This window comes from Ceratotherium simum, chromosome 8 (assembly GCF_057802395.1).
Source record: "Ceratotherium simum simum isolate JZ-2026a chromosome 8, ASM5780239v1, whole genome shotgun sequence".
NCBI lineage: Eukaryota > Metazoa > Chordata > Mammalia > Perissodactyla > Rhinocerotidae > Ceratotherium > Ceratotherium simum.
Genome location: NC_141907.1, coordinates 13,170,223 through 13,197,528, shown reverse-complemented (window position 1 = coordinate 13,197,528; position 27,306 = coordinate 13,170,223). Strand labels below are relative to the sequence as shown.

General features: G+C 41.9%; 1 protein-coding gene across 7 annotated transcripts in view; it reads left to right on the top strand.

The window, feature by feature from the left end:
• Nucleotides 1–27,306, top strand: part of LDB2 (LIM domain binding 2) — a 356,991-nt gene that overhangs the window by 282,796 nt on the left and 46,889 nt on the right. For all 7 annotated transcript variants that reach the window (XM_014788889.2, XM_014788887.2, XM_014788888.2 and 4 more), the window contains exons 4-5: nucleotides 1,400–1,522; nucleotides 4,187–4,270. In XM_014788889.2, the coding sequence (XP_014644375.1) occupies nucleotides 1,400–1,522; nucleotides 4,187–4,270 (207 nt within the window). The remainder of the gene's footprint in view (nucleotides 1–1,399; nucleotides 1,523–4,186; nucleotides 4,271–27,306) is intronic.

The following is a 27,306-nucleotide window of genomic DNA, read 5'->3' as shown; positions in this document are numbered from 1 at the left end:
TTTGATCAGAAGCCCAATATATTAAAACAGATAAAACTGAAGATGCTCTGGTTGAATTGAGAAAATGAGTGGGGATCTAGAGTCCAGGTGGAGGCTAAGCTCTTCCCAGCAGAGCCCTAAGACACCCTTCGTGAACCCCTAGGTCTCAGATAGCACAGTATGACAACCACTGGTCTAGGGTTCTGTGTTCTTTGGTTGCATTTTTTTTTTATCATTAGTCCTGTCATTTATTGTCATCCTACTGTGTGCCAGGTGCAATACTAGGCAATCTACGTACACAATTTCATTTAATGTATTTTCCCAGAAACCCTACATAAGGATATTATTATCCTCATTTTACAGATGAGGAAACTGGAACTTAGGTAATTTATTTGATTTTCCTAAAGTTCCAAAGTGAGTAGAGTCAGAATTCAAATCTGGAACTTTCTGATGCCAAAGCCTCCATCCACTATTTTGTACTGCTTCTCTAAGGCAAACGTGGACTGAATGATGAGTTATAATTATTAAACTGGACCAATATACTACCGACACTTCCTTTCTTGTAGTTGAAATAGGCTCAATGGTGTGAAATTGCCCAGCATTTTCCACCATTTCAAAGTCATTAACAGTGAAAGGAAAGGTAAATAAAATAGGAACTACATGCTAAAAATGATCTGAATATCAAAAGAGGATAAAAATGCTACCCTATCACTGATCACTCTATCGAAGAAGAGAGCCTCAGAAATTCTATTATTTTTTATTAATAGATATTTTTCTTAGAAAGATAAATTTGTCCCTACCCACCAAAGGCTGGCCCTTTATGCAAGCGGGATTTGTCATGGCTGATGTGATTCAAGGAATACACTCTAAATGTGCTTCTATTTTCCACATGTTAAATAACTGGTATCTGTGGCCTCAGGTTAAGCGTTGCCCTCTGGAACTTCTCTTTGGAAATGAAAACTTCCTCTGGTTGGGTAACCTTGTAGTAACTCACACTTAAGCATGAATAATGTTAGTAGATACTTTCTCCCAGAGTAGGATTACCAAGATTAAAGTCAGAGCCCAACCTCCTATGGTACAAAGATGATGAAATTGGGGGAAAAAAGAGGTGAGAGAGCGCCATTTTGGGGGTACATACCGTGGGCCAGGAGTTTTTGGCATAATATCACTATAAGATGGCTTTTGGCCTCATATTTATAAACAGAGTTTCGGTAGTAACTAGTCTAGTTACTAACAGCTCATGGCTAGTAAGCAGCTGTGCTGTCTTTTGAACTCATTGATTCTAGAGCTTACACTTGTCAAGACCCTAAGCCGTCCAAGGATAGTCAGGGAGACCACGTTGCTGTGGCTGACGTGTGAGTTACAAAATGCGGCGTTCACAAAGTACATAACAAATGAGTGTGTTGTTTGTCACTTCCAGGTGTGTACAGAAGGCAGACTGATCTTGGAGTTCACCTTTGATGATCTCATGAGAATAAAAACATGGCACTTTACAATTAGACAATACAGAGAGTTAGTCCCAAGAAGCATTCTAGCCATGCATGTAAGTAATTCAATTTCTGTCTCATTTTCTTTCCTGTTATCCTCTCATTTCATTCAAGGAGGAAAAGCTCAGTTCTCTCTCTGTGAAAGAACTCCAGCAGTCTTCACACTGTAGGGAATTAACTCTAAATTTTGAGGTTTTCCCTCAACCGTTTTAATCCACAGGCCTTTTTCCCTCCTTTGTTTCTCAGTTTGGTGCATTGTGAGACTTTTTTTGAGACTTTATTATTTTAAACTCTAAATTGAGGTTACCTCAATAAACAGTTTGTACTTTTCTTAAATTCCATTCAGTCATTATCAAGTACGGCTCTGCCTGGGCTAATAAACCTGTTATGTATAACTGAGGAAAGAAATAAAACAAGAAGTAAGAAAAACAGTTTCCAGTTTTGATTAGAACCATCTGACAAGACGTGGGCTCCTGTGCCTCGGATCAGTGTCGGCGCCCTTCCCGACCACGGTAGGGGAGTGAAGTGGAGCACTGGGAGTTCTCTCAGTTTCATCTGGCCGTAAATCACATCAATTTATTGAGCACCAACTGGGTGCAAGGGGGGATTTGATGCCAATCTAGAGACGTGTTTTAAAGGTAAGACTTGATTAGAACTAGTCAGGGGCAGTCCCTTAAGAAGGAGTCAAAAGGCATTGATTTAAATAAATAGCTCTTCCGTAATGCATGATGCAGCAGTTTCTGTGAAAAAACTTTGGCGCAAAATCAGACTTAACGAGCCTGATTTTTAAGACCCTGCACAATCAAAACAGAATACAATAACAGTAGCTAGCATTTATTGGGTGTTTTCTATGCCAGGATTTGGGCTAATCATTTTGTACACATTATATTTAACCCTCTCAGTGATTCAGAGAGGTAAGTTATCATTATTCCTATGTTAGAAGTGAGGAAACTGAGGCTCAGAGAGGTTCAATAAGTTGCCCAATGTTTTTCAGCTTGAAAGTGGCAAATCAAGATTTCAACTCAGCTGGTTCTGACTCCAGAACCCAGGCTGATAAGCCATCTGTCTCCCAACTATCCACCACCAGGCTGCCTCCCCAGGCTTCTGTCCTCAACCCTCTCTTGGCTGGTTAGTCCCATCCCTACCCTTACCATTGACCTTGTACTTTCTGCTGTGGCACCCCCACTCTCCCGCTCCATTCTTTCTGCCAATCCGTGCTCCAAGTCCTTCTCAATTTTCAAAGCCCAGTTCAAATACTCCACTCTCCTTGAAGCAGTCTGGAGTAGCCACACTTATTATTCTCAAAATAGACAGAGAAGCAGCAAAGGATAGTGGTTGGAGACCTGGGCCTTGGAATGAGACCACATAGGTTTGGATCCCTGCTCCTGTGTGACCTTAGGCAAGTGACATGATATCTCTGGGCTTCCAGTCGTTCCTCTATAAAATGGGTACAGTAATAGAGCCTGCCTCAGAGCATTGGTTTGAGGATTAAGAGTGAATGCATGTAAAAGACATAGAACGTGCCTGGCACACAGTCGGTCCTCTGCAAGTATGGGCAACTGGCTTCTAGCAGCAGCAGCAACAGCAATATCCTTTCATTCATTATTATCCTGTCACTCGACTGAGAAGTAATCTCCTTGAGGCCGGCCACGACTACTTGATGCATAGTTATAGAACCAGCTCTTCCTGGCTCGTGTAAGGGGTTCAATCAGCACTGGCTCCATGTCCACAGGGGACCCCCTTTCCAGAAATTGACATGAAAGTGACATGCTCTGACTCTTTTCGCCTACATTTTGCTTTTTACTTACATACACAAAGCCAATTGGTTGTATCATTGTGAGGAAAATTAAGCACAGAAAAGACTGAATTAAAGTGCTAATGTAACCTGGATCATCTCATGAATGCAGACGTGGAGACAAAGGGATATTTACTTAGGTCTCTCTCTGTTTAGCCTCAATTTCCTTATACCAATTAAGAAAGAAGGAAAGACAAGAGCATCAACCAAGAGACTCTTCTTACAATGGAATCCAGAAAGAATCTTACTTTTTTTCTAGCCCAGCAGAACATTTGGGATGGCCCATAGAACGTTACTTCCCTCTTTTAAATGTGGCTGATATTTTGGAAAATGTGATGCTCACCCTTGTGGTCCTGCAGGATGAAAATTGCTGACAACATCTATTTCTAGCCTCCACTTAATGGGGAAGAGAGCTGGAATTCTTAAATGTATATATATTATATATATATATATATTTCACGGCAATTGCAAAGTTTTCAAATATAGTCCTCGACTCTAAGCTGTGAAAAACAACACTATCACCATAGGAAACAGGCCAGTCCTAATGCACGGCTCTGCCAAATCCAGAGGCCCCGCCTTCTTTGGTGAGTGCCAGGGACCTGGAGGTGTTCTGGCAGGCCTTAAAGACCCTCCTCCTGAAGACACAGGGCCTCTCACAGAGGAAGTAAAGTCGTTTCTCCCAAGGTCTGGAAGCACGTCTGACTCAGTTTGGTTCTCCCTGGCAACAGGTCTTGCACCATTGATCCAAAAATGTCCTTGAGCGTTACATGCAAGTGTCTTCAAAATGTAAATTAAATTATCTCCAACAACCTGCCCCTCTGCGAAAAATCAACAATGTCAAGATTGCATTTGTTAGCAGCTATAGCTAAGACTCTCTTGGGACCATCCTACAAGGATAAAATATATGATTTTTTTTCCTGTTTAGGCACAAGATCCTCAGGTCCTGGATCAGCTGTCCAAAAACATCACCAGGATGGGACTGACAAATTTCACCCTCAACTACCTCAGGGTAAGACCAGTGGGATGATTACATTTCCTGGTGAGTTTGAAAAGTACTTTAGAGGTTTATATGTATCTTGAACCAAGGAGTTAAAATGAGGTAATATAGCACAATGTGTATGTCTTGTACCACTGTGTGTGTGTGTGTGTGTGTGTGTGTGTGTGTGTGTGGTCAGTGGAAGATGGGGTTTAATTAACAAAGCATCAAACCTAGACTTTTTCAGAGTTGAGCTTCCTCTCTACATTTGTATGACTCTTGGAATTAATTATTCACTGGTTAGCGATGTCTGTCTCATAAAATGCTTTGACACTATGTCCCTTTTGGTTGTCTCAAGTTTATAATGTACTATTGTTGAGTTCATGGCCTCTGGGTCTCCACTTAGGGACCGTCACCCCTGAAGAGATTCAGTGTGCCCTCCAGAGTATCCTGAAGAAATTCAACCCACTGCTGTAACACAGACATTTATTTCTAAGACTTCTGGGGGATTCTCTGTGTAACATGTAACCGATTTTATGGTTTGGATGTAAAGTCAGTTTTTATTTAAAAAAAATTAATCATTAGGCAAAATTCTCTGCCTAGATAATAGTTATAGCCTCTGAATTTGGTCTAACAGGGTAGATCACACTGGTTTTTAGTGTGGAATTGCTGTTGTCACGTTGCAGGTAGAGGATATGGTTTCCTTCATAAAGAGAGCATTGTCTTCCAGAATCAACAAGAAGACAGTGGCCATGTTCCACATTCCTTTGCCTCTGAGTTGCTGAGTTCCTTCATTGTCATTGTATAGCATTCACTTCTCCAGGGCCCCTACCCCATCATCAAGTTTATGCTATCATTTCTTTATCCTTAAGTGCTGTGACCGTTTGTGAATTTTGTTTTATTCACAATCCTCTGTACACAATCATTTTTGCATATGTTGAAATGCTGAAATGCTTTGGCTAGACTTTCTCTTCTGTGAATTAAGAATGATTTGGACAAATGCTTCCATGTCATGCACTCATTATGATGTGCCAGGCTCTGGGCCAGACACTAAAGATTCAAAGACAAAAGTCATGGTCTCTGCCATCAAGAAACTCACTCCTATGAGGGTCAGACCCGTAAAGAGAGAACATTATATACAAAATGGTAACTACCATGATAAAAGTTTCCAGATGGAATTATAGGAATACAAAACAGAGACATCTCAGAAGAATCAGTCAGAGAAGGCTTCATGGAGGAGATCATGCCTGAACTGAGTGTGAAAGAATGAATAAAGGAAAACCAGGGGAAGGGGGCAGGAAGGACATTTCCATTAGAGAGAAAAGAAGGAGCATGGATTAGGGGATGGAATTCCAGGCAGTTTGATGATGCTGGGACATGAAGCAAGGAGCCAAGAGAAGCAGGAGTTAGTTAGGAGCCAGGTCTTGGAGCAACCGGCTGGCCCGGCTACTGGGCCAGGAGCCTCTGAAAGGATTAAAGATGAGGATGGTAGGGTCCCTTCTTGGGTAGAGAGACAAGAGTCCTCTCCCAAACCAGCCAAGATACCCCAGAGCCAAATCCATGTGTGGCAAGAGGCAGAGTCAGCTTCGCCCCCACCTCCACCTCACCCCAGCACCCTCACCATTTTGGCAGCCCTGAACCTGATTGTTCTTCACTAAACAGCCCCCTGGTCCCTGCTCAGAGGGAAACCAGAGTCTTCCCAGGAGGGTGGGTCGACTGGCAAGTGCTCCCAGATAGAGTATCTGGGGCAATGTTCTCCCAAACTTCCAGGCTCTGCATTCAAAACTGGCCCCTCTGTGGGGTGGAGGTGGGTAGCAAGACCTGGGGAAGCGAGGGTCTGTGGCATTGTTCTATCAGCAGGAATTCAGAAGGCTGCTCTACACTGCTGGGCATTTCATTTTGTCAGAGACCGTGCGAGGTTTAGTTTAAACCATCTGAAGATGCCTCTCCTCAGGCAGATGAAGAAGTTCCACACTATGTATCCTCAGCCGACCCCGCATAGGAATCTGGGACTTTGGAGTCTATCCTAGACTTGGTCACTAACCCTCTAGTGAGATCTTGGACAGGTTCTTGATTACATCTTTTAGCTGCATTTAACACAGATAAACAAATGCTGAATTTCCTCTCCTCCCACCCCCAGCTCCTCTTATTGTCATCAGTAAAATGACGACCTTCACTCTGGGGTCAATAAGGCCTGCCTGGTCCCCAGGTCCTGCAGTTCTCTGATTTTAGCCCACAAAGACTGAAAAGATCATATCTGCAAAGGGAGAGAATGGTATTAACCCCTCTCCCAACAATGATGTAAGGAAACCATTTACGGGTCTGGACAATATCGAGTAGCATTTCAAAGGCTCCCACTTAAGTGTTGTGCTTGCTGCATGCAGTGCTGTACATGCACGCCCTGACTTAACTAGTCTTCCCAAAGGCCCATGTACACCAGCACCATCCCCATAAGAGAGCCGGGCACAGAGAGTGTGAGGAAGTGAAGTCAGTCTCCCAGTTTTACACCACCAAGTGGCAGAACTGGGACTTGAACTCAGGCAGTCTGCTCTAGAATCCATGTGCTCCAGGGCAAAACTCTGCTGCCTCTCCTGGAAGAATGTACAATGAGGATATTGATAGGAATTGCGTCATGTCGTTCCTGCCTTGACAGAGGAGTCAGCATCCATCGCTGCATGCTTAGTCCACTTTGCCAAAGGTAATGTCAGCTCCTGATAGGGTTTAGCATGAAGATTAAATGAGACAATCCAGATAAGAGGCTTAGCACAGGATGCTTGGGGACAGACAGAACCCAGTTAGTGTTCGTTGTCATAATTTATTGAGCCCTACTACATGCCCGTCATTGTTCTTCATACTGGAACCACTTAGAGCAACATGGCGTCTCTCTCCTCTCACTCTGGGTCCACCTAACGATGCTTAATTTCCCCAGCACATGCATCCTGGTTCAGCAGCTGTTTGATCTTTCCTGCCTCCGTTCCTTCCTTTGTTTACTCCCTTGATCACTTATTCATCTATTGATTGGTTCAGGACACTTTTATTGAGCCCACTATCTTCCTGGCAGTGTGCCCAGTGCTAGGCCTTCATCATGGAGAAGACGTGGCCTCCTTTCTAAGGCAGTGCTCGCGGGTTGGTGGGTGAGGCTGGTGGGGCATAGCCAGCTACAGTTCCAGTGAGGTGTGCTGTCAAGGAGGGATGGGAAAGGCCTGTGAGAGCCCAGGGAAGGATCCTTTGGTCTCAGGAAGGGGGTCAGGATAGAAACCATACTTCCCAGCAACAACTCCTCAGGGCAGCCATGGGCCACTTGGCAGGTCACAGCTGAGCAGAATCTCAAACTCAGTGGCCAAAACCATGGCACATGGGCTTGCATGATGAGATCTGGCCTGGTTAGTGGTCACCAAGAATGATAAACAAATGTTATTTCTTCAGTTTAGAACTGGGAGCTAAGATTTCTCTGGTATTCTTATCATCTAATATTTGTAAGACAGCTGAGCAGTCACAAAATGCATTCATTTGTAAAATTGCTTTAAAACTTGGAGCTCCCCCATCCCTCTGAGGAACCGGGCCTTGGCTCCAGCCTCAGAAGGTCATCTGAAGTATTGTTTAAATAGAGCTATTGAGGAGCTTCAATAACCACATCCCGTATCAGAAAAAGAGGTCAGAGAGGTATGTGGGTAAATAGTAATCCAAGGCCTTCTAAATCAGTACAAGAATTTTAAAAATCAATGCATCCTGCTTTAGAAAAGAGGGATAAAGGTTTTAAATACTCCAGACGTCTGAAATTTCAAAATGTACTTTCATGTAACAAAATTAAGCAGTTCAGAAAGTAAACAATTATAGTCATCTGCCTTCACCAAAACAAATCCATTTATTCCCACGAAATCCCGAATCATTCTCACGGAGGCCTGCAGTGGGGGAGTGCACAGAGCTGACCGAGGCGGCTCTTGTAATTGGAGGAAGGAACAGGCGAAGCTTGGTGGCCCAGCTTTGGAGCTTGTGAATGCAGATGATAGCGCTGCTCACCGACGCTCGCCTGCCAGCACTTTGGAGGGGACTTTGGTGACCCGATGCTTTTGAAGTGACAACAGAACAGCTGTTGTCATTTGATTTGAGTTGTCAAATTGCCTGCCATTGCCTCCCGTGGCCTCCCAGCATAACAAGGCTGGAGGTGCGCTGTTCTACGAGCTGTGACAGTGGCTGGCTTCCTGGTCCCAGTGGAACAGCAGCTAGAGGTTGCCAAGTGGGCATGGCGCGCTGATGAGGTGTGGTCACACTTTCTCTGGAGGCCACCCCCGTGACCTCTGGGAGGCTGCAGGTGCTGGTTGAGTGTTCCTGTGGTAGTTATCCAGGCTGGGGCTGGGAATGGGCCTGCAGAGTGAGGAAGTCATTGCTACGTGGCTGTTAGGCATTCCAGGAAACTGGGTAGTGCATTTCACAAAATGTGTCCACCATCGCCTGGGGAGGGAGGCTGTTTCCTAATGTGGGTTGATGGCACCACTCAGTCAGTGCATTCTGGTGAGGGAACTAGAGACCTAGACTGAGAAGGAGCTAGGAATTCAGAAATGCGTTTTTTGCCACCTTTGCTAGAAAGCAGCAGGTCCTAACATCCCCCTGGCATTTCATAAAAAGATCCAGTCCAGCAACCACAGGAAGGCAGGTGCAGTGTGATGGGCACTGGGGCATCAAGTCAATGGGACCTGGTGGTGGAGCCTTGTCGGTTCCTACCAGATGCGCTTTGCCCCTTTATTCATCGTTCATTCCACAAGCATTTATTAGACACCTTCTTTGTGCCAGATCTCTGCTGCCCCCAAGGAGATCACTGCCTAGTAGGTGAGAATGAAAAACAAATACGTGCTGGGAGACAAATCTGTCCCAGGTCCAGTGAGAAGCATAATTTCTAACATTTATTGAGCACTCACTGTGTACCAGGCACTGCTGCTATGTATTTTGCAGGGAGTTGCTTTTTTAAATACTCACAAAAAAACCTAATGAAGTAGGGACTCTTTTTAGTCCTATTTTGCAGGTGAGGAAACTGAGGCACAGAGAAGTAACTTCCCAAGGTCACAGATCTGGGGAGTGGCAGAGTAAGGATTTGAACCCATGGTCTGACTCCAGGCACAACAGAGGGACAGGTTGTTGCAAGGTCGGGGTGGGAGGCTCAAAGTCTTCAGGAGGAGATGGCCCTTGAATTGATTCTGAAGGATGAGTAGGTGGTCTCAGGCAGACAAGACAGAGGACAGTCTAGACAGAGTGTCCACCATAAGGGACATCAGAGAAGGATGGAGAAAGTTGGTGGGTTTGGGGAACTCTAGGCAGTTTCATATAGCTAAAGTATGAGTTTTAAGTTTGTTTTAGGTATCGAGACAAGGTAGGTGTTATGATCCAAAATGTACAGCCTAGCTGAGTGGTACAGCTCTAGAGAGGGTTTTGTTCCAGCAAGAACACAGCATGGTCAGAGGAAGCACCTCATGCTGGGGCCTGGGCTTGGGGGTAAGGCAGACAAGAATATGTATGTGAGGACAACCACTTGCTAACTATATGACCCTGGATAAGTCACTTGACCACTCTAAGCCTCAGTTTCCTTATCTGGGAAACAAGCTGTAACACCCTCCTCACTGGATTCTGGTGAGATAAATTCATGTGGTGCTCCCATCTCTTTGCCCAGTGTGCTTTCATAAGTGTCTCTGGTCCTCTCTCTTGGGCAGAATTGAGTCATTCATTGGATCCCTTGTATTCAGAGCTTAGGAGAAGAGTTCTCGTGGGTCAACACACCCAGGAGTCTGATCCTTTTTCTTTAATTCTCACCTTTCGTTTAGTCAAAGTGAAAGCCCTTTCTAACTCAGAGTTTGAAATTGCCATCATTTCAAATTTCTTAAGTGCAATTCTTGTATGTGAATGTTTACTGTATGCAGTAACTGTTTTCTTTAAATAGCTTTAAAGAATAAGATTTTAAAATTGAAAAAACAACCCAGTTGACGTCTATTTCATTTCTTATCCCATAAAGAGAATGGAGGTTGGTAATGCAGAAATCATGTCCTTAAGCATTTAAAAGAAACCCCCACAAACTTCCAGGATGGCCATGGTGGAATGTGCCATTTTCATTCATCACCCATTAGCAACAGAGTGGGCAATCCTCGCCTGCTCCACACGCTGCAGGGACAACATTGGTTTATACAGTTGTCAACCTCCTTGAGGATTTGGGGTAGTTTGGTTTTGTTTTTAAATTTTAAGCCAATCATCTAACCGAGAGATATCTTGGTGGCATCTGCTATGTACAAGGCACAAAAGGGATGGGGCAGGGTGTTTACAAGAATGACACATTCCCATTCCCAAGGAGTAAACGATACTGTTATAGATAGGTCTGCTTCCAGTTCACACTGTCCAACCTCCACCGGGGACCTCGGGTCATCCCACAATGTTTCTCCTCTCCTAATATCCTTGAGGATACTCCATCCTCATTGCTCTCAGCAGATGACTCAAATTGGACTGTTTACAGTTTCCAATGCACTAGTTGATTGCTCTGCTTCTTACCTTGGCACTCAAGGCCTTCCTACTGCTTCCCAGCCTTGCCCCACACCACTTTCCCACCACATGCTCCATCTCATAGCCACACAAACCACCTGCATATCCCTGAATTGGTTACCTGCATGCCTTGGCACAGTATGACTCACTGCCAGGAACACTGTTCCTACCCTTCACTTCCCATCCAATTTTCCCAGGCTACCTCCTTCTCATCCTTCAGGACTCATTCCTCCATCACCTCCTCTGAGAATCTCTCTCTGACTCTCACCTGGGGCAGCTGCCTCTCCCCAGTGCCCCTGGAGCTCTGTGCTCATGGTCTCCTGTTTAGCTCTTGGCAGGTCCTGTATAAGAACTGTCACTCCACTCTTCTATCTCCTGCACTAGCCTTAGGGCAACCTGAAGACAGATCAGTTATCTTGTATTTCTAGAGCCTCACAAGGTCTAGATCACAATATGCACCCAGTAAATGTCTCTTGAGTGGATGGTTGGTGGATGGGAGGTTGGTAAATGGATGACTAGATTTTGAATGACACCAAAAAAAAAAAGCAATAGATCTCAGATGAATTCACTTGCCGTACAGCATCTAGAAAAAATAAATGTGTGATTCATTTTCAAAGTCACTACCTAGAACTTCACCATGAAATCTAAAGAGCAGGAGAGTTGAATGCATTGAGGAAATGAAAGGAAATATGGCATGGGACCTCCACATCACTCTAGCATGCAAAATTCCCGCTTAAATTCTCCGAGTTCCCAATGCTCAAGTTTTATTCTAATACCACTACTTCTACTTTCTCTGATCAGTATTTAATCTTTACTCTAAATGCCATTATGCCCTTTTCATTATTTTGGAAATGAGTTCTTTCAAATCTCAAGGACAAATTTCTTAATGGGTGATTATTTTTGTCTGTTTTCTTTGGCCAGATTTTCTTGATGCTGGGATACATAAACTTTTTTTTAAGCATTATGTCTAACATGAGTTTAAAACATATTATTATCCTGTATCCCAGCCAAAAGATATTTTCTTTGTGTTTCCTTTTACTCTTTTTCCAGCCATATGCATAATTTCTGCATAAATGTAATCAGTATACGTAGGGTTTCTCAATGTTATTTGGTAAACACTTTCGCATATTTCTACATTGTCATCATATTAACCATTTATAATAGCTGCAAATATTCCAGTGTGGTGCCATGACAGTGTTTATTTAATCATTTCCCTAAATGTCGAGCATTGAAGTCATGTTCAAGTTGCTGCTGTCATTAATACCATCCCCCGGAACACCTTCACCATGTCCCGCTCCCGGTGGTGTTCTCTGCAAGTTGAGAAGTTCTCAGAAGGCTGAGCTGTGGATGCCATGTGGCAAGAAAAATAAATGTGCTTTGGATTCAGAGAAACGTGGGTTCAAATCCTAACCCCCTAACTACTTATAATGGCCTTGAGCAAGTTGTTTAAGTTCTCCGAACCCCACTGTCCTTATCTGAAAATTGGGGAGAATAACATCTCACAGATTGGCACTAATTACAATTTATAGGATTAGATGGGTTACAATTTATAGGAGCCTGGCACACAGAAGGAGCATAATAAATACTAGTCTCCTCCTTTGCTGTCTGAGAACAGCAGATCAGGCTCAACTTTACTTTTGCCACTTACTTCTTATATGATATTGATCAACCGTCTTAATTTCTTGGAGCCCCCATTTTCTCACATGTGGGTGATCATGTCCATTGTGAATCATAGTAACTGCACCGCAGGTGAGGGGTAAAATGATAATGCATGTGAAGGGCACATTTAACTCTAAATTACTATGCCAGGAAGCCAGGTAAGTCTCATCCCATTTGTCATCTTGTATACATTGGTCATGGCCTTGAATTCTACACTGAGATTCTGAAGCCGTATGATAGATCAGAAAAAAGAGAAGTGATTGATTAATGATATCTGCTGAGGAGGGGAGCAGGAAGGAGTCTGGGACATGTGCCAGATATTTGGCATCCCCTTTCCAATACAAATGTTGTTACAAATATATAATCATCGTCACTGGGTGTTTTCAGTACTATCTATAAGCTTTTTGTTGTTGTTATTGTTAAATAAGTCTAACTCTTCAAATAAGCAGTATCATCAACTGGGCATGAAGGCATTTAGGTTTCATAGTAATGTTTTTTGATCCTGTACCTTTAATTTCCCAAGTGAGTGAAGACTTTTGTTGTTGTTATTGTTATACCTTCAAGTACATTGGTCCCTGCGTGTAGCTTCTACTGATAGCGTAGGAGTATAGTCCAGTGCCTCAAAGAACTCGGCAATTAGCTTTGGAAAATTACCCCCAAAAAGAATGACATGAAGGAGCCTCCGGGAGAATGAGTGTGGCTGGAGTCAGTGTTTGGAATTCTGCCGAGGGGTTTTGTTTTTTATTTTTGTAAGGCTTTGACTGCCAGCCAGGATATTTCCCTTGGTCTTATGACATGAGAAGGGATTACAATCCAACCCCCTTTGCTACCTAAATGCCAAGCCAAGCCTGAGGATGGAACAGGAATCCCTGCACAGATTGAGATGAACTGTAGTTATTGGCAGTCAGAACAGGCTGGGAAGGTCAGACCGTTCGCCGTTCACCCCTTCAGACAGATCGGCAGCAAACCCTTATGAAGCGCTGAAGTTTGGGGGCACAGAAACCATACCAGCAAACCTCCTGTGCCTCTCACAGTGCCTGCACATTACACACCCTCAAAAGGCTCACAGCCAAAAGTGTGCTACTCAAGTGTGGCCCATGGGTCACTGCGGGTTTGCAAACTCTTTGTTACCAGTCTGTGATAAGTTCAGAAAATGAGAATGAGAACTTTAAATAGCAATTTGACATCGCCAGGACATCCAAGTTCATCCAAGCTCATCCAGTGGACTCATCCTGCTGATCGGGGTATAGAGCAGTTCGGGCATTATCAAACTCGCACGGCGAGCGGCCACTAGTCAAGAGCTTGAGGAGCATGTGTCACAGACAGGTAGATGAGCACTGGTACAGAGCACTGTGCCATGAGTCTGTTTCAGAGATGAGCTCCAATTTCCCCAAGGACCATCTAGAATCAGAATTATCATCATAATACCATTAGTTATTGAGGAACTTCTGTATGTTCTCAATAAAACAGTGAGAGAGTTACTATTACCCCCATTTTACAGATAAAAATCAGTCATTGCCTAAGGTCACAAAGCTAGTCTGGGAGAGCAATGCTTTCCTGGGCTCAGGTCTGGCTCATTCCCCAAGTCCGCTACACACTCCACTGTTGGTGAGAACTTCTTCCTTGGCGTGGGCCCGTGCAGGAGAGACCATCTTTTGAAAGTGAGGGATTTGGCATCTGAAACAAAGCTGTCACACTTCATTCTGACTTTTCCACTCCTCCTCCTCCTCCTCCTTGGAGAAAGGCTCCATCTGAGAGGAGGCAGAGAACGCCCTACTGAGCCATGGGAATGCTCCACACACGGAATGATTAAAACTTGGAACACCCGAAGGGCACTTTTAATTGCATTTGGAGATGGAAAAGTAGTACATATGACTACATGATAAGGGAATTAAAGCCGTTAACTCTTTTTTTTAAAATTTTATTTATTTATTTATTTTTCCTCCCAAAGCCCCAATAGATAGTTGTATGTCATAGCTGCACATCCTTCTAGTTGCTGTACGTGGGACGCGGCCTCAGCATGGCCAGAGAAGCGGTGCGTCGGTGCACGCCCGGGATCTGAACCCGGGCCGCCAGCAGCAGAGCGCGCGCACTTAACCGCTAAGCCACGGGGCCGGCCCTAAAGCCGTTAACTCTTAAAGAAGTGAAACAGCCATGACATACAGACATCCCAGGATCTAGAAAACAGTGATTTCTAAAGTCAAGCCAGAGGAAATGGCTATCAGAACACTAAAAGAAAGATATATATAAACAAACAAACAAACAAAAACAGTATTTTAGCAGAGCAGTCCTAACTGAAAACAATTTCAGGGTCATGAAAGCCTCTAAAATTCTTGGCCTTAAAAGTATAAATAAGGCCTGGATTAAAGAAAGTAATTTCCCAGTCTTGGGCACTAGAGAAAGAGAAAGAAATTGTTGTTTAACAAGACACTGAAAATCAAGGAGATGGTAAGGTGGGAAATTGGCAGTCTGGGGGAAAAAACCTGAGGGATTGCAAAGTTAAGTACAAAATGGAGCCCAGAGTTAATCCTCCTGGGAAATAGCCTTCCTAATTGTCTGCAATGAGTAAAAAAGTGTGTCAGGAAAATGTGGGGAAGGGGGCAAGGAGAGAGCTGCTTGAATTTGTTTCAGTTTAAGAGCACAGGCGTGGAAGCAGCCTGAACTATGAAGAGGGCGAGGAGGTTTCACTGCTCAGCTATGAGGCTCCAGACCTGTCTCTGTGTCCAGTCTCTGATTGCTCTCGCTTTGCACAGGCATATCTGACTGCCCACTGAAAACTCAAATTCTTTAAAGATAGCGACTCATATTAGATCATAGGATCTCATCATCTGTCCCTAGCAGAATTTGAGGAACCTCATAGGTAGAAAATAAACAAATGTGTGTAGAGGGGAAGGCAGATGAGGTTCAAGTCTCCAGTCTTGATCTACATAATGAGCTTGGGAACGGCTATAAATGTGTACTATAATTGAGAGAAAACAAGTAAAATTTAAAATGTCTGCTATACACCTGTGAAAGGAGAAAGGAGGGCAGTGAACTGCCATCCTTGAGTGCCAACTGTGGGCAAGACACAAATTTGGTTTTATTTAATCCTCACAACAAGTTTGGGAATTGGGTGTTAATAACCTCATTTTACAAAAGAAGAAACTGAGGCTCGTAAATGTTCTGAGACTCATCTAACATCATTCAGCAGGCAAACTGACAGGCTAAGAATGGATCCCTTTTTGGCCTGACGCCCTCACCACTCTGTCATGCTGCAAAAGTGTCACCTCCTAACAAGAATGGGGTTGAAGACCTGGTTGAGGTCAATCACTCCCACTGAAATGACCAGGCTATTTTGCCAAATTGTCAACAGGCAATTGTCAACAGAGGCAAGGGATGGAGAATACTGAACACTTAAGCATAATGGGGTCAAAGCCCTGGCTGGACTCGTCCCACGACGTCTCACATCCCTGTTTATCTCACACTTCTCCAAAATCCCAGACCACGAGGCTGTCACTCTTCATCCAGACTTTTACCCCTAGTACTACAACCAGACCACTATCCCTAATGCCTGAACATAGATTTTAAATACATAGATCAGGTCATGTCATTCCTCTGAGGTGGACCTTAAAACCACCCACTTAAAACCATCCATTAAAAATCCAGAATCCTTTGCTTGGCCTGCAAGGCTTTATGGGATCTGATCTCCCCAACTTCATCTCCTAGCAGACTCCAATCCCTGGGCCTGATTTTTCCTTTTTCTTCATACAGAGTTCCTCCCCACAGCACGGCCATGTACTTACAGTATCAGGCTACTTGTCTAGCTATAGAACCTTGGGCAATTGTCTACCCTTTCTGTGCCTCACTTTCCTCATCAAGAAACTGGGGATAATAATAGTCCCTTAGCTCAACGAGTTGTTGAGAGGGTTAAATGAAACAGTACTGGTGATGTGCTTCGAATAAAGCCTGGCACACAGTAAGTACTTGTTAAATATTTGCTGTTTCATCATTATCATCATCATCATCACCATCATCATTTGCACGGCTGGCTCACTATTATTCAGGTCTCAGGACACATCACCTCCTCCAAGAGGTTTCTCCTGGTCAGCTTCTCTAAGGTGACCTTGCCACCCCAGATATTTTCTGTCACACTTCATTACTTGTCCTATTTTCCTTGTAGCAGTTTCATCAGTTGAATCACCTTGCATAGTCATCAGTTTACCCTTCTATTGTTTCTCTGCCTCTGGACGCCTGTCACTGGAATGAAAGTGTTTTGAAAGCAGGAATTTTTTCTCTTCTTTCCTGATGCCTAGAACAGGACCCGATACACAGTGAACAGAGAATCACTAATTTTAAGTCTACTCAACTTGAGATGAGCTCCTTGAAAAGTTGGAAGTTTTAAAGAACAAACCATTTATAAAACCCCAGACCCAAGTGTTGCCTTGGAAAACTTGAGTACACTTACGTGAAGGTTGTGAACCATCCTTGACGTCATAGACTGAATGCCTGTAGCACTTTCCTCTAAGATTTGATGTTCTTACTTGCAACTCATAAACAACCCTGTCTGTGAGGGTAGGTGAGGGATGTTGCTAAATTTGTTTGATAGATATTCCTCACCTGTAAAACAAGGGAAATAAGCAGGACTTCTAAGGACTTCTACTTAAGCAGTCTAAAAACAAGGAATAGAAAATAGAAATATTAACAAATAACACAAATAAAATATTAATAAATCCCAGGCTAGAAGCGAGGAAACTGAAACCAAGAGGTTTGAGGCTGACCCAAGTCTACCTGCCTTTTAGTAGAGGATGGTTTCTGGTTTCCTTTTTGTCTCCATACTCCGTTTATAGGACTCATTCATATCCATTCAGTCCACAAACGTTTACTGAGCACCTACTGTACGTCTGGGTCTACTCTGGTCTCTAGCTAGCAGATGCCATATTTGATACTAAATATTTCTAGGCTTTTGAGAATCTCATGCACATTGCCTCTGATATCCTTAAACTCTTTCCTGAGCCAATCATAGCCTAAGACTGGAAGTCTCCCCAAGAAGGTACCTAATTTCTCCCTCTTTTCTTCGTGTCTATTTCCTAAGCTTTGTGAAATAAGGTAGGGATCGAGTGACGCCTTTTCAGTTCAACAGTACCATAGATCATCACGGGAGCTTTTGATGTAAGAGCAGAACTCAACTCCAGAAACCTCACAATGTATATTTTATAGAAAAAGTATCTGTAGCCCTAGAAATTGATCAAAGAAGTTGTTTTTCTTCCCTTTCCCAGCATCCCCCTTGGATTCCCCCTGTGCTTTACCTAAAGAAGGAATTTGTGGCCATATATTATATTCTTGAACAGTTTTACCATGAGTGGGAAACTGAAGTGGAAAAATGAAAGCTTTTGTGATGTTGATTAACAGAATTTACAAACATATGCAAAATGGTAGCGACTCTATCCTTTACGAGTAACTTCTGAGCTTCGAGACTTTTGGTATCTCACTAGCAGGTGACGGGCAGGAAGGACAAGCGCTTGCTGTGGAGAGAATGTGAAATGCGGTCTTACTATTGAACAGTGGCTATGCCCACATAATTGGCTTGTCCATTGTCAATTCCTCCACACCAATTGTGTTGCATCGGTCCGCTCTGTCTTGCAATTAAAAGCAGAAACAGTTCCTCTTCTGTAAAATGGGGTGCAGGGTGGGATAACGCTTACCTCCAGAAGTTAAAGACTTCATGAGGCCACTTATGCTAAAATGCTTTGTAAACTGTAAGCTTCTCCTGCGAAAACAAGTACCCCTCACTCGCTATCCAAACCCTCAATGTCCAAACTCTTGCTATCCAAACTCAGGAATCAATGAGTTTTGATTAAAATTTTAAATAAATCATTTGTTATCCAATTCAAGCTACTCACTATCCAAAACTCAGGAATCAAATAAATTCATATAGTTCAGTATCTCCAAGTCACTCGCTGAATTCTCACTCTCCAAATCTGGAAACTATGTAGGTTTAGATGGCAAGGAATAATTGAACTAATGGGTTCCCTTACTGTCACTATCACCCTGCAGTCTAATTTGCACAGAAGAAAGTAATTTTGGGTTGAATTGTATGAAATGGCTATTTTCCCAGGTCAAATACTGTTAAATATTGGCTAATTCATATGGTTCATCCTAATATTTAAGAGAAAGGGACCCTATATCCAAGATAGACAATCATTTGGCTCCATAATTTTTTGATTTCCCACCTCCATCGCCCAGTTCCTATTCAGCATCATAATAGTAAATATGATAGCCATTTATTGCCTGGTGGCTCTGTGCCAGGCACTACAAGTCACTTAATTAACTCTCATAACCTCATTTAAAAACAATTATTTATTTATTTATTTATGAGGAGGATCGGCCCTGAGCTAACATCTGCCAATCCTCCTCTTTTTGCTGAGGAAGACTGGCCCTGGGCTAACATCCATGCCCATCTTCCTCCACTTTATATGGGACGTCGCCACAGCATGGCTTGACACGCGGGGTGTCAGCGCGCGCCCGGGATCCGAACCAGTGAACCCTGGGCTGCCGCAGTGGAGTGCGCGCACCTAACCACTTGCGCCACCGGGCGTGCCCCCGATTATCTATTTTTGAATAGATAATTTATTCATATAGTGCAAAATTCAAAAAGTGTAAAAATCTTTAAAAGTTCTGTCTTTCATACCTAGCGCCCAACCTCTCAGTTCCCCTCCCTAGAGACAGCCAACATTGCCAGTCTTGTGTTTTCTTCCTGGGATATTCTGTGCCTATACCAGCATATATTGCTTTAAACACACACACATGTTCACGCAAATGGTAATGTACTGTGCATACAGTTCCAAGTGTTGAGCAGCAGCATGCTTTATAAAAGCAGCAGACATATATCCCAAAAAGGTATATCACTCTAGGGATATACCATAATTTATTTTACCAGTGCTTTATTGATGGACATTTAGGTTGTTTTTAATCTTTTTCTACTTTTAACAATGATGTGCAAATATTTTTTCATATTTGATTTTGCACAAGAGCAACTAAAAAACTAAATTTGTAGGAGAAATTCCTGGAAGTAAAATTGCCAGGTCAAAAGACATGTACATTGTAATTCTGGTAGCTACTGTCAAACTGTTCAACATAGAGGCTGCGCCAAGTTTCAGTTTCACCAGCAACATACAAACTGACTATCTTTCACACTTTTCAACAAATAAAGGTTATCAAATTTTTCTCCTATTTTCCAATATTTTAGGTGAAAAACGGTATCTCATTTTCACGGTAATATGCATTTCTCTTATTACAAGAGAGATTTATTATCTTCTCATATGCTTAAGAGCCATTTGCATTTCCTTTCTTGTGAATTATTTGTTCGTATGATTTACCCACTTTTCTATTGGATTGTTGTTTTTTCTTATAGATATGTAGAGGCTTATATTCTAAAGAAGTACATACTTTGTTGTGATATAATTGAAATGACATTATGAGTTTGTGATTTTGTTTTTTTAAACTTTGTATAAGGTTGCTTTATCCTTGAATATTTTTTGTATTTGTGTGTGTGCGTTAAATGAAGCAATATTTCCCCTATGTCTTCTGTTTTATGGTTCGTATTTAGTATTAACCCTCTTTGAGCTAATAATAATAATAGTTATTACTATTATTATAAAAATAAAAATAATTCTTCTATGTTGTCTAGTGTCACTTTTAAAATTTGGGGGGCTTTCTTATGTTTAAGTAATTGATCTACATGGATTTTGCAGGGTATAAAGTGTGAGGAAGCTATTTAATTGCCTGATTGTCCAAACACCATGTGTTGTTAATACATCATTGTTCTTACTGATTTGAAACACAACTTTAGCATATTCTAAATTGCCTTAAGTATTTGAGTTCATTTCTGGACTCCAATTCTTGTTCTGTTAATTTGTCTTTATATTCTATCCAATACCGCACTAAAAATTATTGCTGCTTTATAATATACTTTAGTATCCAGTAGAATTGGTACCATATCATTACAGTAGTCCCCCCTTATCCACAGGGGATATGTTCCAAGACCTTCAGTAGATGCCTGAAACCACGGAGAGTACCGAATCCTATGTATACAATATTTTTTCCTATACATACCTATGATAAAGTTTAATTTATAAATTAGACACAGTAAGAGATTAACAACTAACAATAAAATAGGACAAAAATAAAAATAACAAAACAGCATTATCATAAAAGTTAATGTCATAACATTGTAATAAAAGTTATGGGAATGTGGTCTCTCTCTCTCTCAAAATATCTGATTGTACTATTCTCACCCTTCTTCTTGTGTTGATATAAGATGACACAATGCCTGCTTGATGAGGTAAAGTGAAGTGAATGATGTAGGCATTGTGACCTAGCATGCAGGTAACTGAAACCATGGAAAGTGAAACCTCAGATCAGGGGGGACTACTGTATTCTTCTTTTGAGGATTCTTTAATCTTTGTTTATTTTTTCACCTAAACTTTAAAATTAGATTATCTAATTTAAAAATAAATTTATTGATATCCTATTGGAATTCTGTTAAATTTACAAATTAACATTGGGGGAGTTGCAATCATTATAATGTTTAGTCTTTCTATCCAAAATCTTTGTTAGCTTTTCCAATAATTGAGGTCCCTTCTGGGTCCCTTGGTAATGTTTTGTGGTTCTTCTTTGTATGTGTGTATTGTATGTACATGTGTATGTGCATGTGCATGTGTGGTTTTGTATATAGATATAGATATATTTTCTATTTCTTGATAACCTTGCACCTAGATAATCTATTTTTTGTTTATAATCATTAACATGGTCTTTCTTTCCACTTTATAGTTTAATTGGTTTTGTTTGTATTTAAGAAAGTTATTGATTTCTTTATATTAACTTTATTCCCTGGCACCTTACAGAATCTTCTTAATATTTATAATAGCTTCTTTTTTTAGTTTATCCTCTTGGGTGTTCCAGCTAATTTATATCATTTGCAAATGATGATGATTTTACCAAGTCTTTTCCAATTTTTATATTTTCTTTCTTTCTTTCATCTAATTATATTGGCTAGTACCATCAGAAAAGTGTTAAATAATAGCACAGATAATTAACATCCTTATCTTGTGTCTGACTTTAATGGGAATGTTTCTAGATTTTTTCATTAAGTAGGATGATGGCTAATAATTTGAGTAGACATATTTCTCAAGTTAAGGTAATACTGTATCTACTCTTATTTTATTAAGAGCTATTTAAAGTAAAAAAGTGAAGATTGAATTTCATCCAGTGTATTTCTGGTGTCCAAGGGGATGGTATTATTTTTGTCTTTTTGTTATTATAACTAAACATATTAATAAGAATAATTGATGCTTATTAGGTGCAATTGATGTCCAACAGAGTATTCTAAGTTCTTTACATGTATCAACTCATTTAATTCTTGCCCAACCTAAAATTCAGTATTATTAGTACTCTGTCTCCAAAGTTAAGACAACTCATGTTCACAGAGGTTAAGTAATTTGAACAAGATCAGACAACCAGTAAGTGGCAGAGCTGAGATTGGACCCAGGCCAATTCTTTGTGTATAAACATTTCTTTGTGTATAAACATTACACACAGTTTCGTCTTGATAGATTTCTTGATAATAAATCATCATTTCACTTCTGGAACAAATCCCACTTGTTCATTATATAGCCTCCCTTTATCGGGTCACAGATTCCATTTGCTAATATTTATTTACAATTTCTACGTCAGGGTTCAAAAGAAAAGTTCAGCTAAAATTCTCTTTTTTATGATGTCTTTGTCAGTGTTGAGTCTTATTGGTATCCTGGCCTCGTGAACATTTTGGAAACATTCCTTTTTTGTTCTTTTTCCAGAATAATTTGAGTGACATTGAAGCTATTTGCCTTTTAAGTGTTTTGTAGAATTCTCATATGAAACTACCTTGGTCTAATTCCCCTGTGAAACTATCTGAGCCTGGGGCTTTTTTGTGGAGAGTAGCTTCCTAACAATATTCTTTATTTGTTCTAGGTCTATTTAGATGGCCTGGACTTCAGTATAGTTTAACATATGGAAGTTATACACTTTAAGTGAGTAAATCCTATGACTGTAAAATTACAATCATAGTAAGTTCTAGGAAAGAGAGGCATATGTTGCATGAGAGGAAGTAAAAGTTATGGAGGTTGGAGTTTGAAGGGAGGTGGAAGGGAAACCCTTCCAAAATGAATAAAGGCCCTGTGGGGACAGGGAGCTTTTACATGTTCAAGGAACTAAAGGAAGGTTAATGTGGCTGAACCCAAAGAGCAAGAAAGGGAGCATGGTTCATCCTGAGGCTGGGAACATGACCTGGGCCCATATAATGTTTAAAAGTTTATCCCAAAGCAATGGGAAGCTGTGAAGGGAAGATCACTTAGAAAAGTGAGTGCATTTGAAAGATTTTAGGAAAGAAAAGTGAGTACATTTTGGTGATTAGATTGCATAAGAAGTATGAAAACGATGGAGGTATCAACTATGTCTCCACGTTTCTAGCTTGTGGAACAGGCTGGATCACTGACTAGGGATAGGAAGATTTTTTGTAGGGTGGACGTGGGGTGATTGGGTGCAGGGAGACACTGAATTGGTTTTTTGTGTGTTCGTTTGTTTTTCAGTATGTTGGGTTTGAAGGCATTTGTGACATACAGACTTGTCAAAAAGGTGGTTGGATATAATCTGTGAATCTTCTAAATATCTGGTAACTAAAACCTTGAGGATCATCGAGAAGGATGATGCCTGGGAAGGAAGGAGAAAGAGGGAGAAGAGAGCCTGGGCCCCAGCTGTAGCACTGCAAAAAGAGTGTTAATTTTTGGACAATCCCACCAATTGAGTGTTTGGTCCATTTTGCTACCCATCAGCATTCCTTCTCAGGGCTTCTGTGGATTCTAAGAGGAACAATTTGGAGATCCTCCTGAAGAACAGCCCTGCTTTGGGGACTTCAGGGACTCCATGAGTGTTCCTCTTCAAGGAGATATTTGGTGTCCAGGGTCAGGTCTACAATGATGTGACTACCTTCTAGTCTTTTTGTTATGCTGTTTTAGAATCACTGAATGGATGTTTTTAGTTTTTTTTGTGTGTGTGTGAGGAAGATTAGCCCTGAGTTAACATCCGTTGGCAGACCTCCTCTTTTTGCTGGGGAAGATTAGCCCTAAGCTGATATCTGTGCCCCTTTCTTCTATTTTGTATATGGGATGCCGCCACAGCATGGCTTGATGAGCGGTGTGTAGGGCCACGCCCAGGATCTGAACCTGCGAACCCTGGGCAGTCAAAGCAGAGCTCGTAAACTTAAACACTACCCCGCTGGGCTGGCCCTTAAATATTTTTAATAACGCTGTGGTTTGTAGTTTGGTGCATGCACCCAAAGAGCTTCTTAAAACATAACATAGCATATAGATTTTTAATAAAAGAAAGTTCTAATGTTCTGAAGTACATATAGAAGCCAATGCCTGGAATCCTGAGGGAGATTTGTCTGCTTATGAAAACTCTGCAGATTCTTTATGGAAGGGCAGTGTTTCCACAGTTTGAATATGACTCTCTGGAATAATCTCTGGATATGATAATATTAACACATAGACTCACTTTTAAAAAATCTGTTTAATAAAGGTTAACTTAGGTTTTCTGGAATAGAGTTTTGCCTTTTCCAAAATTTGAGCCTAGTAATATTCTTATGTTATTTCTTCCTTCTTAAAAATGTTTGGTAGACTGACTTGATTAAGTATAACTATAAAGTGGTAAGGAGACTGCCTCGTTTAAATAAAAGTAGTTATAACCACGTTTTCTGTAACTATATTTACAAGGTAATTCAACTTTTAAGTACATATGTCCACTTAGGTTTCTCTTATTAGAGGTCTTTCACCCCTCTGAAAACCACTGTTTCCTTATTAATTTCCCAGTGGCTTTAGGCAGTTTCTAGCCATGGCAATGACTATGTGAATAAACAGTCTTTATTGTCCATGGTTTTGTGATGGAGAAAAATCCTTTTGATATACTTAAAATGCTGATTATTAGATGAAGTCAAAGGAATAGTCGTATAGTATACAAAACAATTTCTTATTGAGCACTCATTATATTCTAAAGCCTGGGGATTATAAAAATAAAGATGTGTTGCTTGCTCTCACCCAGCTTGGCAGTAATAACCAAAATATACTGAGGACTTACTATGTGTTGGGCATTCATTCACTCTTATAACAAATGTTTAAGATGCCTGCTGGGTGCCAGGCATGGTGCTAGGTGCTGGAAATACAAGAAGAGTTGCATTCCTGCTTTCATATGTTTATGGTCGGGTCAAGAGGCATTTACCAAAGAATCGCGCATAAATGTGCTATAATTTTTAACTAAATAAATTCCACCTTGGAAAGGAACATAATTTTATGAATGAATATAATGAAGGAAACTCACTAGTCTAGAAGGGATCTCAGAAGGCTTTCCTGAGAAGGTGATGCTTGGACCAAATTTTAAGGACGAGTTGATTTTAACTAGGGGGGAGCAGGGGAAGAGCATTATCAACTCAGGGATCAATCCTGGCAAAGGCTCTGAGGCAGGAAGAGGAAGGCCAATGGCTGGAGAATGCAGTGAGGTGGAGAGTGATGTGAGATTAGAGTGAGAGGGAGGATGGAGTAAGGGAGTGGTTGTTGGCAGATGGCACAGAGCCTGTAAGCCGTGTTTCAGAAGGACTTGAGGGTGAGGGAGGAAACCATAATCTAACAACCGCTGATGCATCAGCAGTATTGTAGCAAAACTATGTACTGACTGTTCTTTTTTTTTTTTTTTTTTTTTTAAAGATTTTATTTATTTTTTGCCCCCAAAGCCCCAGTAGATAGTTGTATGTCACAGCCGCACACCCTTCCAGTTGTTGCATGTGGGACTCGGCCCCAGGATGGACAGAGAAGTGGTGCCTCGATGCGCACCCGGGATCCGAACCCGGGCCGCCAGCATCGCAGCGCGCGCACTTAACCACCAAGCCACAGGGCCGGCCCTGTACTGACTGTTCTGTGAGAGGAGAGAACCACCCTGTTGGAGGATCAGAGAAAGCTTCCTGGTAGAGAGACATTTAAGTAGGTGTTTGAAAATGAATAGGAGCTAGGCAGTCAAGACAGGAGAGAATGGCCATTCCAGGCAAAGGGAATAAAATGTGCAAAGGCCTGGTGCTGTGGTCTGAATGTCTGCGTCCCGCTCAAACTCCTGTGTTGAAGTCCTAGCCCTCAAAGGTGATGGTATTAGGAGGTGGGGTCTTTGGGAGGTGCTTAAGTCATGAGAGTGGAGCCCTCATGTATGGGATTAGTGCTCTTATAAAAGAGGCTCCAGAGAGCTCCCTAGCCCCTTCGGCCATGTGAGGACAGAGCAAGAAGAATCAGCAGTCTGCAGTCCAGAAGAAGGCCCTCAACAGACCATGCTGGCACCCTGACCTCAGACTTCCAGCCTCCAGAACCATGAGGAATCAATTTCTACCACCCAGTCTGTGGTATTTTGTCATAGCAACCCAAATAGACTAAGATGCCTGGAAACATAAAAGAACATGGTGTATTCAGAAGACATGAAATACTTAGATGTGGTTAGAGTGTATGCAGTGTGTGTATATGAGTGTTTGTGTGTGCACAGGTATGCACGTGTGCACACGTGCAGGGATCTTGGGGTGGAAAGTCTTAAAAGATGCATCTAGAAATTCAGGTTGGGGCATTCGCAAAGCAGCACCATCTGCCATGCTCGGGAATTTGGACTAGCCCACAGTCACGAGGTCTTTTAATAGGTGAGGGACCTCTTATAAACTCAAAGTTGTGGTTTAAAACAATGTTTCTCTTAATTCCACTGAATATTATAATCGCTTGGGGGACTGATAAAACTCCTGATGCTCATCCCACGCCCCAGACCCATTGAATCAGAACCTTTGTGGATGTACCCAGACATCTGTACATTTTAAAGCTTCCCAGGTCATTCCGTGTGTAGCCAAGCTTAGAGCTAGTGGTTTAGAGAGACTCCCTGGCTGCTTAGAAGTGATGAGAGGCCAGGAAGGAGGTCAGGAGGCCTCCATAGTGGGGAAGGTGAGGTCTCAAAGAAGGCAGCACCCAATGGGAACAGAAAGGAGGGGATGGGTTTCAAAGACATCAGGCCATAGAATAACAATAATAACAAGAGACGTCTAATTGGCTGTGATGGGGAAGGTGAGAGAGACACGGAGGACTGACTCCCAGTTTTTAATGGTGGTGTCATAAGCTAGACAGGGCGGTGGCTGAGAGCTTGAGGGTGTAGTTAGGAATCCCTGCTCAGCCAACTTACTAGCTAAGGGGGTGACCTTAGGCGGATCAGTTAATCTCTCAGGCCTCAGTTTGCTCAGGTATAAAATGGGGATAATAGCGGTAGCTAGCTTATCATGAGAACTAAATGAACTAATTTAGTCAAAGAACTTAGAACAGAACCTGGCGCATTGGATGCCCTTTATAAATGCCAGTTCTTTACTGTTAAGAGCAACTGAGGCCAGGGCAGGACAGGGCATTTTTCAGTAAAGAACTTAAACCTAAGACAACCGTTAGGAAAAGAGCCTTTCTTTTTTTTTAATTTTTTGTTTCTTGCAGTAACATTGGTTTATATACATGCTCAGGTTTAGATTGCCGGCTTCACCTGTACCTCTACTGGCTGTGCAGTCACGGTCAAGTTTCAAAAGTAAAAACACCTCTCTGTGCCTCAGTTTCCTCACCTGTAAAATGGAGATCATAAAAATACCTTGTTTTCACGTTCCTGGGAATATTAAATCTGCCAAAGAAAAATCCCTCTTTCCTCCCTAGTGCCTGAGAAGGGCTGTTTCCTGCTCTGACACAGTTCTCCAGAATGCATGGAGATTTGAGCGATGTTTGTCTATATGAGTGTGTGACAGTGATTGACATTCTAGGGGTTGACCACACTTTGGG